This window comes from Scomber japonicus, chromosome 1, assembly GCF_027409825.1.
Source record: "Scomber japonicus isolate fScoJap1 chromosome 1, fScoJap1.pri, whole genome shotgun sequence".
In the NCBI taxonomy this organism is placed as follows: Eukaryota; Metazoa; Chordata; class Actinopteri; order Scombriformes; family Scombridae; genus Scomber; species Scomber japonicus.
In genome coordinates, this window is record NC_070578.1 from 40,199,672 (window position 1) to 40,216,331 (window position 16,660).

Sequence of the window (16,660 nt, forward strand, 5' to 3'; positions counted from 1 at the left end):
CTCTATGTTAATCATAAGCATATATGTATAATTATGGAGTTAGATTTGTTTCATAATGTTGTGTGTGTGCAGATCGACAATCTGTGTGTAAATGTGTAATCTGTAAATATAAACACCTTCCACAAATACAAAAAAAAAGATTTGTATACTCACAAAAATATTTTGCAAATATAAAACGGATCTGCAAATACACAAACAAATTCCACAAATATAAAAAATACATTAAATTAATTTACAAATAAATGAAAAGCATTTGTGAACTCAGTTTTTATTTGTGAATCGAAAAAACATTTGTGGATCTCAGTTCTGCGCTTGTGGATTTGCTTTTTACACACACGGAGTTTTGAAACAAACTTTCCGCCGGTCCGAACGAAAATCCACTCGTATCACTCGGACATTTTCAGATAGCAAGTGATCGCCTACTGGTGACGTCATTTCCGCATATCAAAGTAAGAGCACGCAGTCTTTCTATGAGCTTTTTTAAATGTTTATCAGCGATAAGTGACGTGCATTCATGGTTTCATGTTAATGTCATACAGTGATTATTAGTGTGTTTATTTGTTCTATGTATATTATCTAGCACACACTTCATATACATTTCTGTTTGAGTATGAAAGGCACCAGGATGCTTGTGGGCAATGTTCAGCTCTCTAAAACGGTGGCTTGGCTGCTTCTTCAGTAAGCAGTTATCAGCCACCTCATCCTTTATATTTTTCATGTATTCTTTCAGATGGGTAAAAGTCACAACACACTTCATCTTATTAGTAGTGTACTCTTACTAATGTAGTTTTAATGTCTATGTGTAAGTATTCATGTTGCGGGCTGGGAGAACGAACAGGGTGCAGGATTTTATACATTGCAATTTACAAGATGCATTGTAAATAGACCAGAAGTCATAACAATCCAACCTGTAAAGAGGGCCCCTGTAGAAGATGCTGGTGACTGGCATCCAGGCATCTCTTCACAACCTTTCAATACTAGTGTAATCAGTAGAAAGTTATGGGTTTTAAGATTTAGACATTTTCAGCACAGCATTTAAAAGACAATTTTTATCATTAAACAATAATAAAATAATAATAATAATATATTTTACATTTGTATTCATTCTGTTTTATGAATAGCTGTCTTTATTTTATATATATCTATCTGTCTATATTTATTTTTATTATTGTTTAACAATAAAAAATGTCTGAATGTTGCCCACAAGCATCCTGGTGCCTTTCATACTCACACAGAAATGTATATGAAGTGTGTGCTAGATAATATACATAGAACAAATAAACACACACTAATAATCACTGCATGACATTAACATGAAACCATGAATGCACGTCACTTATCGCTGATAACATTTTTTTTAAAAGCTCATAGAAAGACTGCGTGCTCTTACTTTGATATGCGGAAATGACGTCACCAGTAGGCGATCACTTGCTATCCGAAAATGTCCGAGTGATACGAGTGGATTTTCGTTCGGACCGGCGGAAAGTTTGTTTCAAAACTCCGTGTGTGTAAAAAGCAAATCCACAAGCGTAGAACTGAGATCCACAAATGTTTTTTCGATTCACAAATGCTTTTCATTTATTTGTAAATTAATTTAATGTATTTTTTATATTTGTGGAATTTGTTTGTGTATTTGCAGATCCGTTTTATATTTGCAAAATATTTTTGTGAGTATACAAATCTTTTTTTTGTATTTGTGGAAGGTGTTTATATTTACAGATTACACATTTACACACAGATTGTCGATCTGCACACACACAACATTATGAAACAAATCTAACTCCATATATAATCATCATCATGATGTCTGACATGTCCAGCTGTGGAAGCTCAGTGTGTTTTTATGGTTCTTACATGTATTTTATCTCACCATCATCAATAAAAACTACTCATGACATCATTGTTGAAAGCATCCTCACTTTACTAACACAATGGATAATATAACAAGCTTTTAAAATACAACACATTGTTAAAGATGAAACCAAAAAGCAGTGTGTAGTCGGCTCACATTTCAGATGTCTATGAGTTGTTAACAGCTCCACCAAATAGTGATTTTTCCCTCTAAACTTCTCACATGGTTTTATTTAAACAAATGTGTAAATAAATGTTCAGTTGTGAATGTCCTCAGTTTATCAGCTTGATGTCAGCAGGATCACATACATCTGAGTGTCGTCTGCGTAACAATTGACCCTGACACTGTGTCTCAGTTTTCAGGTACTCTGCAGGTTGGTTGTTGTTCCTCCATCTTTGAGAAGTTGCCATAGTTCTTCTTCTGTGGTTTTGGTTGTCTCAGCTGCTTCTGTCTCTTCATGTAAACCCAGACTGACTCTATGATTCTGCTGCAGGACTCCTTCTTCTTCTTTATGAGTATGGCTGCATGTTTGTTGTCCTCATGCAGAATAACTTCAGACAATCTGATGCTGTTTTATTATAGAGAATAAATATAACTACAAAATTCCAGGGAAATCTTGAGTGCCACGGGGCTGCTGCTGGGATGAGTACATGATTTATTTTTTTCTCAAATACGACACACTTGTGTATTGTGAGTGTATGCACAACATTTACAAAGTTCAATTTTACCTTGAAGATGTGTGGCACATTAAGTGCATCAGGCCATGCCAGGAAACTGAAGTGAATACTTTTCTTACTACAGCATCTAACTGCACTGTGTAAATAACGCACTGATCATATGGAGCACCAGGTTGAAACCAGTACATTATGAATGTGCTTTATTCTCAACTTAACATCCCTGAAAATATTAAGTAAATGTTGATCATGTTTAAACATAAACAATATTTACTTTAATTTACTTTATTTAATTATAAACTAATTAAGTAAAGTCTACTTCATTGTTTCACAGACAGGAACATCACTGTTATGAAATTATTAAATACATCTTATCATTAAGAGAGTAGATATTATTTTCTTTTTGATTTTAAATTACTTAGTTGTATGAAATGACATCACTCATTATAATTATGTACATTTGGTTCACCTTCTATTGATAAATGTTGAATCTTTTTATACACCACAAATCATACAACTACAATACAACACAATACAATAAAATAAAACTATTTATTTAGTCCACAGTAAACATGAATTAATCACTCCATTCAAATGAATTAGCTCAGTTAACTGGCAAAACAGACAGACAGGAATTAGCCAATCACAAAAAAGATGCTCAGTTTCTGCCCAGCAGGGGGCGCTGAGTGCTTTTAAGATCATTAAATGAACTGTTGTGTATGTTCAGTCTGTCAGGATGTCTGATCACAGAGGAAGGCTGTGCTTCTCTGGCCTCAGCTCTGAACTCCAACCCCTCCCATCTGAGAGAGCTGGACCTGAGCTACAATCATCCAGGAGACTCAGGAGAGAAGAAGCTGTCTGCTGGACTGAAGGATCCACACTGGAGACTGGACACTCTCAGGTATGTACAGACAGGTGGACACTCTCAGGTATGGACAGATGGACACTCTCAGGTACGGACAGATGGACACTCTCAGGTCCGGACAGATGGACAGACTCTGACTAACTGAGGGACTCTGGTTCATGTTTAATGGTGGATATGAGTGAAGGTGTATGAAGCTGATTGTGTCTTTGTCTCTTCCTCCAGGATGGACCATGGTGGACCGCAGACACTGAAACCTGGTCTGAGGAAGTGTGAGTGTGTTTTCAGTTTGATTGATGAGAACTTTGAGAAAATCTGGAGGAAATCTGTAATATTTGTATAAGTGCCCACATGGTGGCGCTACCTGCTCCAAAATGTCCCTCGTGTCTCTCCTGCAGATACAGTTCGTTCATTCATACTGACTTCAGCTGTTTGGACAAAAAACTGTTTGTAACAGACGACAGTTTGAGATGAAAATAACAGACTTGACACCAAACACATGAAAAAACATGAATATTACTGAATATCAGTAATATTCAGTGTGAAGACAGAGTGAGATTATTTTGAAAAAAAAAGACGATTACATTAGGGTCAATGGGGAGCGAGACAGGTATTGGTGCAGGTCTCGGCCCCCTTGTTTAAATTTTGTGCAGACCCCGCCTGTCAATGTCACATTTTATGAATCCCAACACCTATGTCTACATTTTGACTAATAATTATTTGTGTCCTCTTAACGGTTTGGCCGTGAGCTCGAGTTAAAAATAAAAATGAAGGTTATTTTTTACTGCTTCTCGCACTCAAGCTAACTGCTGCTTCCACTCTAACTTTGAAGAAAAAGTGATTTCCACTCCTCGTTTGACTGCTCATAGTTTGAAAAGTTTACATGTTATGTGAAAACAGTTTGGTGTTATGGAGAGAGCACATGTTTTCCTCCGTTTTAAAGTTTGAATCACATTTCTACGAGCAGGTATGAGAGAGCTAGGAAACTCAGAACTCAGAAAAAAGGTGAAATTTTGTGAGTTTAAAAAAAAATTCCCATTCATTTCCAATGGAGAATTATTCCCGTTTTTTTGGGAATAACTTTGGGAAAAATTGGAATTTCAACACCAAAAGTCATAGCACCTCTTTCCCGATCGAGCCGCACGTTTGCCCCGTGGGCCGTGACACTAAAAATACAGTATTGTATGTGTAAGGAAGCTGTGATTGGACAAACTGGAAAAACTGTGTGTGACTCAGTCATTATGTTTGGTTCATATTGTCAGCTGAGCAGAGCAGCAGGATACAAACACCAAACACTGAAGCAGAAAAAAGGTTTTTATTCCTGAAACATGAAAAAAAGAGAGAAGCTCAGCTGATAAATGATCCAACAAGGAGTGGACTGAAAACCAGACTTAAATATTAACTGTATTAATAAGTCATTGAACAGGTGACCAGATGAGGGCAGGCTGGGAGGGGCAGGGAGGTTGGTGTGTTGCCCCTCCCTCTTGTTTCTGGAGCTAGGTTTGGTCTGTCAATCACTGCCTCACCTGATTACACACCTGCCTGCAATCAAGTCATCAAGCCATCTACTCTGCTGCTGCATATAAGCCAGGCTCAACCTCGTAGTAAGTGTCTATTCTCCTAGTTCGTATCTGCCTCTGCTTCAGATTACCATGGTGTTACATATCAACTGGTTTTCCTGTTAACTGGTCACCTTTTGTTTTTAAACGTTGGGCCTCTCTCACTGTGACTGCAGATGTACCGATCATGGAGAGAAAATGTACCTGACCTCACGAATGCCTGAATGCACTTATATTGCCATCTTATGATTAATCTCTCCATTTGGTTAATTTAGGTATTGATGGTTTATGCAGTATTATGAAATTGTAGGATCAGAAATATTGGTTACCTGATTTGTAACATTGGATCATCAGACCTACCTTGTTTAGTCCAGCTCCTTCAGACTTGTCTATGGTCTCCAGCTCTGATCCAGGGGAAACTCAGAGGATTCACGCACCTGCCTGCCCACTCCAACCACACCGGACCTCAACACTAGAATCAGGACTTCAGTAAAAAGGACTTTATAATATCTCAATGACAATAACCTCAGCTCTGTCGTACACACTCCTGTTTCCAGTTCTGTGTTCTGTACATTGGGTCAAAAGAAACTTGAACTTAACATCTGAACAGTTCAGCTGTTCATGTGTCAGACTTTTCATTTTAAAGGACAACATGCAGAGGTGAAGATTTAATGGACACATCATCATGTGACAGCAGCTTCCTGTGTTTAAATGTTGATTGTGGACGAGGTTTCACTCTGGTTTCATTTAGATCACTGACTGTCACTATATTGTTTCTCTATCGTGTGAAGATTATCTCCCCATTCTACATATTCCATTTTTGGAGACTGACCCCACTGGGCCAGCTGTTGTGGGCAGCCTGAGCAGATGGACCGGTCTTCCCTCTGCACCCGTGACTGAGACAGCCAGAGGCCAAGGCCCTGCTGGTCACCACCGCCAGAAGTGAGGACACCTGCCGTACCTCAGCAGCTAGGCCAGGGTTGGCCAAAACACACCGATCACCCTCTGACAAGGCCGGATGTTATGAGGAACTTTTATGGCAGTGTGTGTCAGGCAGCACTGCCGTCAATACACACTGTCACACTTGACTGCGGAGGTGTAGCAATCAGCTGGGAAGCACGCCCCTGTTACCTCTGATGAGGTCAGATATGAGACAATGGCTATGCAAGTGGAGCGGTTAAACTGATGTCATAAGTCGCCACGCTTGTACCAGCCTGTGTGATAAAGACAGTTGCAGCTACCCAGAGAGTCCATAGAGCAGTTCAACCAAACACACTCTGCAGTGCAGATGTAATTAATTCAATAAAAGTTTAGAGACTGAAAACAGTCAGTGAGTGCATACTTCCACTAATATGTTTGTTTCATCTTTGTGTTTTTACACATTTAAATCTATAAGCAGCTAATGATTCTAACAATAACTGATAAAGCGATAGCTGATTCATACTGTCTGTTAATGTTTGACTCCGGCCGTTCCAAAGTTCAGATCTGTTTTTCTGTTATCAGATTTCCTTAAAGACTTCAGATTAAAGATGAATGCAGAGAGATGAGACTGTCCTGCTGTGAGTTACATGTCTCTTCTTCTTCTGCGTGTTTAAATGTTGCTAGCTGGTTGAAGCTGCTGATATATTTAACCTTCACTCATCAGCTTCATTCAGATGATTTTCAGCATGTAAAGGTAACGTAGCCGACAGTTTTCATCATGTTTGTGTCAGCATGTGTTAAAATGATCATTAATATTACTACTGTACTGTACATTGTTCCCCTATGCTAGCACTATGTTTACTTTTCACTTTTCATTTAAAAGTGGAGTGCATCTTATACCACGGTGTGTGAGTGCGAGAAGCAGTAAAAAATAACCTTAATTTTTATTTTAACTCGAGCTCACGGCCAAACCGTAAAAAGGAGACAAAGAATTTTTGGTCAAAATGTAGACATAGGTGTTGGGATTCATAAAATGTGAAGTTGACAGGCGGGGTCTGCACAAAATTTAAACGGGGGCCGAGACCGGCAGCAATACCTGTCTCACTCCCCATTGACCCTAATGTAATCGTCTTCTTTTTTCAAAATAATCTTACTCTGTGTTCACACTGAGCTTACTCTGACAAGGTCAGATAAATAGTTTTATTGTTTTGTATTGTAGTTATATGATTTGTGGTATATAAAAAGATTCAACATTTATCAATAGAAGATGAACAAAATGTACATGATATAATTTCATACAACCAACTAATTTAAAATAAAAAGTATAATAAAATCTACTCTCTAAATTATTTGAAGATGTACCTAATAATTTAATAACAGTGATGTTCCTGTCTGTGAAAAAATGAAGTAGACTTTAATTAATAAGTTTAAATAAATATTATTTATGCTTAAATATGATTAACTTTTACTTAATTTTTCAGGGATGTTAAGTTGAGAATAAAGTACATTATACTTGATACTGACGAGTAAGATGAACTTAATATTCGAAACCAAAATATGATCAGGGTGACTTTTGAACACTGGAAATATATCATGTAATCATCCCGGCAGCAGCACTGTGGCACTCAAAATTTCTCTGAAATTTTCTAGTTATATAATTTTCATTCACTTCCCCTTGATTAAGCTAATAAACCTTTTCAACGCAAGACATCCTGGACTTCTGTCTACTCTCTCCAGTAATGTATGGGCTGCATATTTATCATCTTAATGAGCATGAATTCTTAATGAATGAGCATGTTGTTGTGTTTGTGTGAAGGTGTTTCTCTGCTATGGATCAGTGTGAGGACAGAGAGGAGGGAGTCCCTCCGTCTAAACGCCCTCGTTGTGAGGAACATGACAGCCAGACCAAAGCTCAGAGGTGAGATGAGGATCTCTAACTGTCCATCACTGTTCAATTCAATCACATCACTCCACCATCATTATTCACACTCACTGTCACAACTGACACTCAACTACTGAATAATAAGTCACAATAACTCAGAATGAACTACTAACTTTGTGAGTTAACGAAGAGCTCCTACTGATATTCATTCTGCTTCTAAAACTTCAGCTGCTGACAGTTTGCTCAAAAGTCATCTTTTTAAACTCTCTGATTTGTTAATTGTTTGTTTGTATCAGGATGCAGCAGCAGAGAGCAGACTCTCCTGAACCCAGCTGTGTGTCCATGAAGAGTGACAACTCTATGGGCCGTCCTATTTACTTTAAAGATGGACAACCTGCTGATGGAAGGTAAGAATTTAAAACATGTTGGTTGGCTGTTTGGGAATAAACCTCCTGTTTTATGTGGGGTGGAGCAGGTAAACCAGGCACCACAACACCACAGACAGGTTAAATGGGAACAGCTTCAATGCTTCGAAACCAACAGACAGGCTTACAGACCATAAAGGAAAAGCAGTTTAAATAAGATTCAAACCAGCAGGAACAGGTAACAAGAGGAGCAGGAACAGACAGGACAACAAAAATAGTTTAAACAGGAATCGTGACAGTCCCCCTTCAAAGGACACCTCCCAAATGTCCCTCCAGGCTGGTCAGGAGAGAGGAAAGAAAGAGGAGAAAAAAGGTAGAACAGATGGGCAGGACTGGAGGTTGAAAATCTGCTCAGGGTAGAGACCTTGGACACCGAGGTGTCAACAAAGCCATGTAGAACAAAGACCGAGAGGCAGGAAGACCTCAGAAGGGGCGGCTGACATTTCAGGAGTTGGCTGGTTCTTCCTCCTCCTCTCTTTAAAACAAACAAATAAAAATATATGATGCGATTCAAATCAAAAAATGTTTTAAAGTTATTATCAGGATCTGTGTGGATCAGATGTGGAAATGGACAGGAGAACATTCTCATAATTTACAGGAACTCTTACTTTTACAGAGTTAAAGCTGTGTGATGCTGTGTTCATCCATCTGAAGGTGAACTAGGATGTTTATATCTCCATCTTTAGTTATTGAGGTTAACACAGATTGTTACTGAGCCATAGAACTCCTGTTGAACATCCTCACTTCCTTCTTCTTCTGTTGACTCATGACCAAGTCTCCTGCGATCCTCTTTTCATCAATGGAGGAATTTGAACTAATCAGTCACTTTGTTCTGAAAGATTTCTGTTTAATTCTGGGATTCAAACCATAATTTATTTGGTGTTAACTACATGCTTGTTGTCACTTCATTATTAGTATCAGGATGCAGCAGCAGAGAGCAGACTTTCCTGAACCCAGCTGTGTGTCCATGAAGAGTGACTGGTCTATGGGTCGTCCTCTTGTGTTTAAAGATGGACAACCTGCTGATGGAAGGTAAGAACTTGACATCAAGTAATCAGAGCAGCATTTACAGGAGCTCATTTTGTCATCATGACAGAACATCTTTAACAAGCTGTGTGCAGATTTGAGTCATTAAATGTCCTTAAACGTGATGTTTTCTCCACAGAGTTCAGCAGCAGAGCTCAGAGGTTCCCAGTGATCAGTCTGCACAGCTGCATCAAACACAGCTGGACTCCATATTTATGGTGTGTACATGTACAAACACACCTTTTACTATTAACTCCATCAACCACAGATGAAATACTGAAGTAGCATTCAGGTCCTAACAGTGTCCATGCTGCTCTGATTAGACCAGCAGGCCTTCAGACTGACACATGAATCACATGTTGTGTTCTACCAGTTTAAATGAAATGTTCACTTTATCTTTCTGTTCCAGCTGCTGGAGGAGAACATCGTCACTTTTGTGAAGAACGAGCTGAAGCGAGTCCAGAGGGGTCTGAGTCCAGATTACCCAGAATGCTTAGAGAGTCAGAGTGAGGATGAGGAGGAGTTGGACGGTGAAGAGGAAGAGCAGAGGAGGAGCAGCAGAGAGGCATTTCTGAAGATCACACTGCACTTCCTGAGGAGAATGAAGCAGGAGGAGCTGGCTGAGCATCTGCAGAGCAGTAAGAGGATTTTAACAGATTTAACATGATGGAGAGGAAATGGAGGCAACATGGGAGAGGTTTATATTTCAAACTCTGCTGTAAATATGCTGCACACATCTGCATCAGATCAGAGGCTGTTTGTCCTCCACTGATGAGCTGAATAAAACTGGTGGAGGAGGATAAACTACACAGACACACTTACATGTTCAGATTTATAGACTTTCTGTAGGATCCACTCACTGATTTCATTTGTTGTTTGTTCATTCAGGAGCTGGTGCTGCAAAGTGTCGACGTAAACTCAAGTCTAACCTGCAGAAGAAGTTCCACTGTCTGTTTGAGGGGATCGCGAAAGCAGGAAACCCAACCCTTCTGAATCAGATCTACACACCGCTCTACATCACAGAGGGAGGGACTGCAGAAGTCAATGATGAACATGAGGTCAGACAGATTGAAACAGCATCCAGGAAACCAGACAGACCAGAAACAACAATCAGACACGAAGACATCTTTAAAGGCTCACCTGGAAGAGATGAACCAATCAGAACAGTGATGACAAACGGAGTGGCTGGCATTGGGAAAACAGTCTTAACACAGAAGTTCACTCTGGACTGGGCTGAAGACAAAGCCAACCAGGACATAGACTTCACATTTCCATTCACTTTCAGAGAGCTGAATGTGCTGAAAGAGAAAAGGTACAGCTTGGTGGAACTTGTTCATCACTTCTTTACTGAAACCAAAGAAGCAGGAATCTGCAGGTTTGAAGAGTTCCAGGTTGTGTTCATCTTTGACGGTCTGGATGAGTGTCGGCTTCCTCTGGACTTCCACAACACTGAGATCCTGACTGATGTTACAGAGTCCACCTCAGTGGATGTGCTGCTGACAAACCTCATCAGGGGGAAACTGCTTCCCTCTGCTCGCCTCTGGATAACCACACGACCTGCAGCAGCCAATCAGATCCCTCCCGAGTGTGTCGGCATGGTGACAGAGGTCAGAGGGTTCACTGACCCACAGAAGGAGGAGTACTTCAGGAAGAGATTCAGAGATAAGAAGCAGGCCAGAACCATCATCTCTCACATCAAGACATCACGAAGCCTCCATATCATGTGCCACATCCCAGTCTTCTGCTGGATCACTGCTACAGTTCTGGAGGATGTGGTGAAAAGCAGAAAGAGAGGAAAGCTGCCCAAGACCCTGACTGAGATGTACATCCACTTCCTGGTGGTTCAGTCCAAACTGAAGAACATCAAGTATGATGGAGGAGGTGAGACAGATCCACCCTGGAGTCCAGAGAGCAGGAAGATGATTGAGTCTCTGGGAAAACTGGCTTTTGAGCAGCTGCAGAAAGGCAACCTGATCTTCTATGAATCAGACCTGACAGAGTGTGGCATCGATATCAGAGCAGCCTCAGTGTACTCAGGAGTATTCACACAGGTCTTTAAAGAGGAGAGAGGGCTGTACCAGGACAAAGTGTTCTGCTTCGTCCATCTGAGTGTTCAGGAGTTTCTGGCTGCTCTTCATGTCCATCTGACATTCATCAAGTCTGGAGTCAATCTGCTGGCAGAACAAACAACATCGCAGGGGTCTGAAGTTATCAGAGACAAATCAACACATTTCTACCAGAGTGCTCTGGACGAGGCCTTAAAGAGTCCAAATGGACACCTGGACTTGTTCCTCCGCTTCCTCCTGGGTCTTTCACTGCAGACCAATCAAACTCTCCTACGAGGTCTGCTGACACAGACAGGAAGTAGCTCAAAGGCTAATCAGAAAACAGTCGAGTATATCAAGAAGCAGATCAGTGAGAATGTGTCTGCAGAGAGAAGCATCAATCTGTTCCACTGTCTGAACGAGCTGAATGATCGTTCTCTAGTGGAGGAGATCCAACAGTACCTGAGATCAGGAAGTCTCTCCACAGAGAAACTGTCTCCTGCTCAGTGGTCAGCTCTGGTCTTCATCTTACTGTCATCAGAAAAAGATCTGGACGTGTTTGACCTGAAGAAATACTCTGCTTCAGAGGAGGCTCTTCTGAGGCTGCTGCCAGTGGTCAAAGCCTCCAACAAAGCTCTGTAGGTGCACACAGAACTATTCTGATTAATGTAGTTTAAACTTTACTCAGTGAAGAAAAGTAATAATGCAACTGTTTTTGTTTGTTCTGCTGATTCTTCTTCAGGTTGAGTGGCTGCAACCTCTCAGAGAGAAGCTGTTCAGCTCTGTCCTCAGTTCTCAGCTCCCAGTCCTCCAGTCTGAGAGATCTGGACCTGAGTAACAACGACCTGCAGGATTCGGGAGTGAAGACACTGTCTGCTGGATTGGAGAGTTCACACTGCGGACTGGAAACTCTCAGGTCATTTTTATTACTGTGTATATAAAGTAATAGTTTGGCCTACCCTAATTTTTAGTTTACTTGAAAAAATGTTATACTAAAAAAATGTTGTAATATGAAGTATACAGTAAGTAAAACTCCTTTCATGACAACATGACTCAGGATATACAAACTATTACTCAAAAGTAATATATAGGGAACACTTAATCATCATAGTATAACACCAAGTCAGTTAAACTTTAGGCATGTCAATCTGTCCATGTGTCCAGATTGTGTAGGCAGTTCCTGTATGATGAAGTAATTGAAGCCATTGACTGGAACTCATGTTCCTCTGACCTAAATCGTATGTATCGGTACATCTGATGCCACCAAGCAGGAATGTGCACAAACATTTTGAGGGGCTGTTGCTCTAACTAAAAAGAAATGGGACTGTCCAACCTGATTTTAGGTGGTATCTGAATGGTGTAAAATATGGTAATTTAACTAACTACAAATCAATTTTAAATGATAAAGATTAATGATATAATAAAAACAGCATACTGTTTATGCAAGTTGGCATATTATTGTTCATACAGTTTCTTGAAACTAGTTTAAGCAGCAATATAATTTAGCTTCTTGAATCTAACACTGTCATAGTCCAGAAGTCTGTGTAAAGTATTCAAACTTGGAGGAAACATTTTTGAAAAAGTGAAAACCAGATTATTGAAAACTTCACATATAAACTATTTGAAATCAGATGCACTAAGACACTTGAACACTTAAGTGTAGCCAGTTGAATGTTCATAACCACTGACAATGGCTTCACTCAATGATTCCTGGTGAAGGCTTAGACTGGAGGAGGGTGTCACAAGTTGCAGGTGGACCCAAATGCAGAGACTGCAGGTTGATAGATAGTATTTTATTCTGGCCTGAGAAGGCAAAACAAGAAGTGTCAGAGAAGCCCAAATGGTAGCAGGACAAGACTCAAACAAACTGAACCAAAACAGATGCAAAATCAACACCGAGGATCGAACAGCGACTGAACCGTAAACCAAAACCTTTATAGACAAGGGGTGATACAAACAGAACACAAATGAAACACATGAGGAAATCAACTAAGGCGAGAAAACACAGGAAGTAAAAACAACCACACACGAGGAGAAAATCTTTCAAAATAAGACAGAAACGAACACAACAGAAAGTACAGACAGGACGAAATGCACACATGTTGTTAGTAGTGCATACAGACAGGGGGGGGCCAAACACACTACTGAGTCACATTATGAGCTGCTGTGATTGGATCAACTGTGATTTCAATGTTTTACTTTATTTTCGGTGTGATTTTGAATCCAGCCATCAATGGGTTGATGATGTTTGGTTTTCACTGACGTCATTTTGTTCTCAACTAATCAGTGATCATCAAGATCTGATGTGTGATTTAAGTGTTCCCTTAAGTGTCAGTTAATCTTCAATGAAGACTCAATGTGCATGAATTCATGAAAATCTAGTATAATGAAAAGAACAACAAAAAAATATATACAACACAGAATTACTGTCTTTAGGAATGCTGTCAAACAATATTTAGCTTTAAAGGCATTTCTTCTGCCAAAGTAATAACAGAATGGCCTCAGATTAAACTCTGAGCTGTAGCAGTTGCAGCCTCCAGCAGGAACATGTTTCCACAGACTGTATAAAAGAAATGGACGTAACATCTGTGACGTCACCCATTGGTTTGTGGACTACTGCTCCGAAGCCAATAGTTTCGAAACTAGGCAGCGCCATCTTGAAAATTTCAGGTGCATGCTGGGAAATATAAAAACACTGATTCTACTTATATGGGCATGAGGCGGAGCCAGGGACAGAGGCAGAGGTTGCTATGGTTACGAGGGCTGGATCTCGAGGACATTACTCAATCAACCTGTCAATCAGGACGTAGCCACGCCCTTATGCATACCCTGCTTTATCCTCAAATACAAAATCAGGGAGGCCAAAATTTCACAAATGAACATCATACTGCATTGAAGAAGGCTTTAAACTAGCGATTGAGACCATAAACACATTTTGAAAACGTTTACTGAGGTTAGAAATCAAGTGAGAAGTTGGTGAATTCTCCATTGACTTGTATAGAGACGGTCGCCCCCTGGTGGCCTTTTGATAGAATGCAGCTCTAAGTTACTTCCGCGTTGGCCTCATTTCAGAGGATCGGAGCTCCCTGTCTGGTTGTTTCTCTCCTATCAGTAACCTAAAATGTATCTGCATGACACCAACATACAGCAGGGGGCGCTGAGTTTGAACATGAAGGCCTGAAGGACAAAATCCTGTTTATTGAGTTGAGAATTTCAGTTCATTAGATGAACTGTCGTGTGTGTTCAGTCTGTCAGGATGTCTGATCACAGAGGAAGGCTGTGCTTCTCTGGCCTCAGCTCTGAGCAACAACCCCTCCCATCTGAGAGAGCTGGACCTGAGCTACAATCATCCAGGAGACTCAGGAGGGGAGTTACTGTATGCTGGACTGGAGGATCCACACTGGAGACTGGACACTCTCAGGTATGGACAGACAGGTGGACACTCTCAGGTATGGACAGACAGGTGGACACACTTAGGTATGGACAGACAGGTGGACACTCTCAGGAATGGACAGACAGATGCACACTCTCAGGTATGGACAGACAGGTGGACACTCTCAGGTATGGACAGACAGGTGGACACTCTCAGGTATGGATAGACAGGTGGATACTCTCAGGTATGGACAGACAGGTGGACAAACTGAGGGACTCTAGTTCATGTTTAATGGTGGATATGAGCACGCCCGCTGACAGGGGGGGACAAACGGGTCTGTTGTCCCGGGACCAGGGTCGGAGGGGGAGGGGCAGAACTGGGCCTTCATTAAAGGTTGAATATGGAGAATGAGAAGAACACCACCATCTAGTGTCTCGAGATCGTAGTCGCAACAACCAAAAATAATTCCAGCAGTCGGGTTGCCAGGTTCGTTCCCGAGTGTTTCAATCGATTAGCCAGCGTCATGTCAAGTGATGAATCATACAGGGTAACGACTGATTTCGACCAATTAATTCTACAACAGTATTTAACGTTAGCCAGTCTTCAACTGGAAATCTTTCTTTGAGTGGTGTGTAATCGATTAGCTAGCTCGCTCCCAACTCAAAATGATTGCTTGTTTCTGTAGCCTGATCGGAGTGAAAACTACACGATAACCCATAATGCATTTCGTTCCTACCCAAGCTGAAATCATCAGGCTGAAGCGGATTTTATTTTAGCTCTAACTCTGTAAATATACCACTTTATCCAAATTTCTAACCTTTTTAGGCGAGAAAGTAAAGTAGCCCTTTAGATCCACAATGTGACGCTAATTTGTCCAAATAACACCTGTTTAAAGTTTTGTTCCTGCGAATTCGGAGCCGCTCAAGTTAGCCAGGCGAGTAATGCACTTCCTGTCATTTTCACAAAATAAAACACCCGTTGCCTTTTATTACTAAGAAAACCATAACGATAGAATTGGTACTTTTATTTTGAAAACAGGAAGCGAACATACCCTCGCTGTAACTAACTTGAAATCACCGAGGTACATTACATTGTAACCATAGACATATGTCTATGATTGTAACGGCAGTGGGAGTATCTGAGACTCTCCGCAGCAAAAGGCATAAAACGCTGCCATAATTATATAGCAATACAGTCATACTGCACATCAAATTAAATAGGAGAAACTCCGCTACAAGCATGTCATTTTTACACACACCAAACACAACTCAAACACCAAGCATATTAAAGGGGCTATATGCGAAATACAGCTTTATTAGCTTTCAGGAATTTTATTTTTGCTATGTAACCCACTAATGGTGTATTTACATCTGGAGTAGAGAGTTACGTCACACGCCCTCTGTGTGTGTTGTTCTGGAGCCTTTGTTTTGGAAGCCGGGCCGGCCGCGCGTTCATGTTAGTGCATGTGAGCCACCTCCTCCTCTCCTCCACCGGAACCGTTAACCCACTCCCCCTATATAACCGGGACCGTAATGCCACTCCCCCTATCAAACCACTGAGGACCGGCTGCGGACTTTGCGAAAGCGACATGGCGGAGGAAAACCCCATGAAGAGACCAAGAAACTCTCCGATAAAGAGAGGAATAAGACCCGGGTTAACATTGGCCTTGCATTTCCGAGGTGGAGAGCCCTGCGAGAAGAAAAAGGGATACATTTTGACTCGGAGCTAGCTCTTCTTCTCTTGGACCAGTAAGTAACGTTATATGTATACAGTCACATATCTGTTTAGTTAGTGTTAGACTAACGTTAGACATTATGTCGCATATCATGTTCATTTATTTGACAGTCTTAGGACGAAGCCTGAGCTGCAGCTCGGCTTCATGATAGCCATGGAGGGGAGCATACCTATGTTCCCCGGCTAGCTCGGCTGCTAACTCAGCTAACTGCAGACGGACTGTGTGTAACTCCTGTAGTGTTGGATATAATGTAGACTCAGACTGGTCCCGGTTTTGTTTTGCTGTTAACACAAACGAGCTAGAGCT

The 16,660-nt window shown here is 40.8% G+C and overlaps 1 protein-coding gene across 1 annotated transcript in view; it reads left to right on the top strand.

Moving 5' to 3' along the window:
* The window catches only part of LOC128384327 (NACHT, LRR and PYD domains-containing protein 12-like), a gene marked incomplete at its 3' end in the record, with an annotated part of 55,584 nt that extends 40,919 nt beyond the window's left edge, over positions 1–14,665 (top strand). Inside the window, exons 10-12 of the mRNA XM_053343912.1 lie at positions 3,254–3,427; positions 11,989–12,162; positions 14,494–14,665. Of these exons, the coding sequence (XP_053199887.1) occupies positions 3,254–3,427; positions 11,989–12,162; positions 14,494–14,665 (520 nt within the window). The remainder of the gene's footprint in view (positions 1–3,253; positions 3,428–11,988; positions 12,163–14,493) is intronic.
* Positions 14,666–16,660: the final 1,995 nt, after the last annotated feature.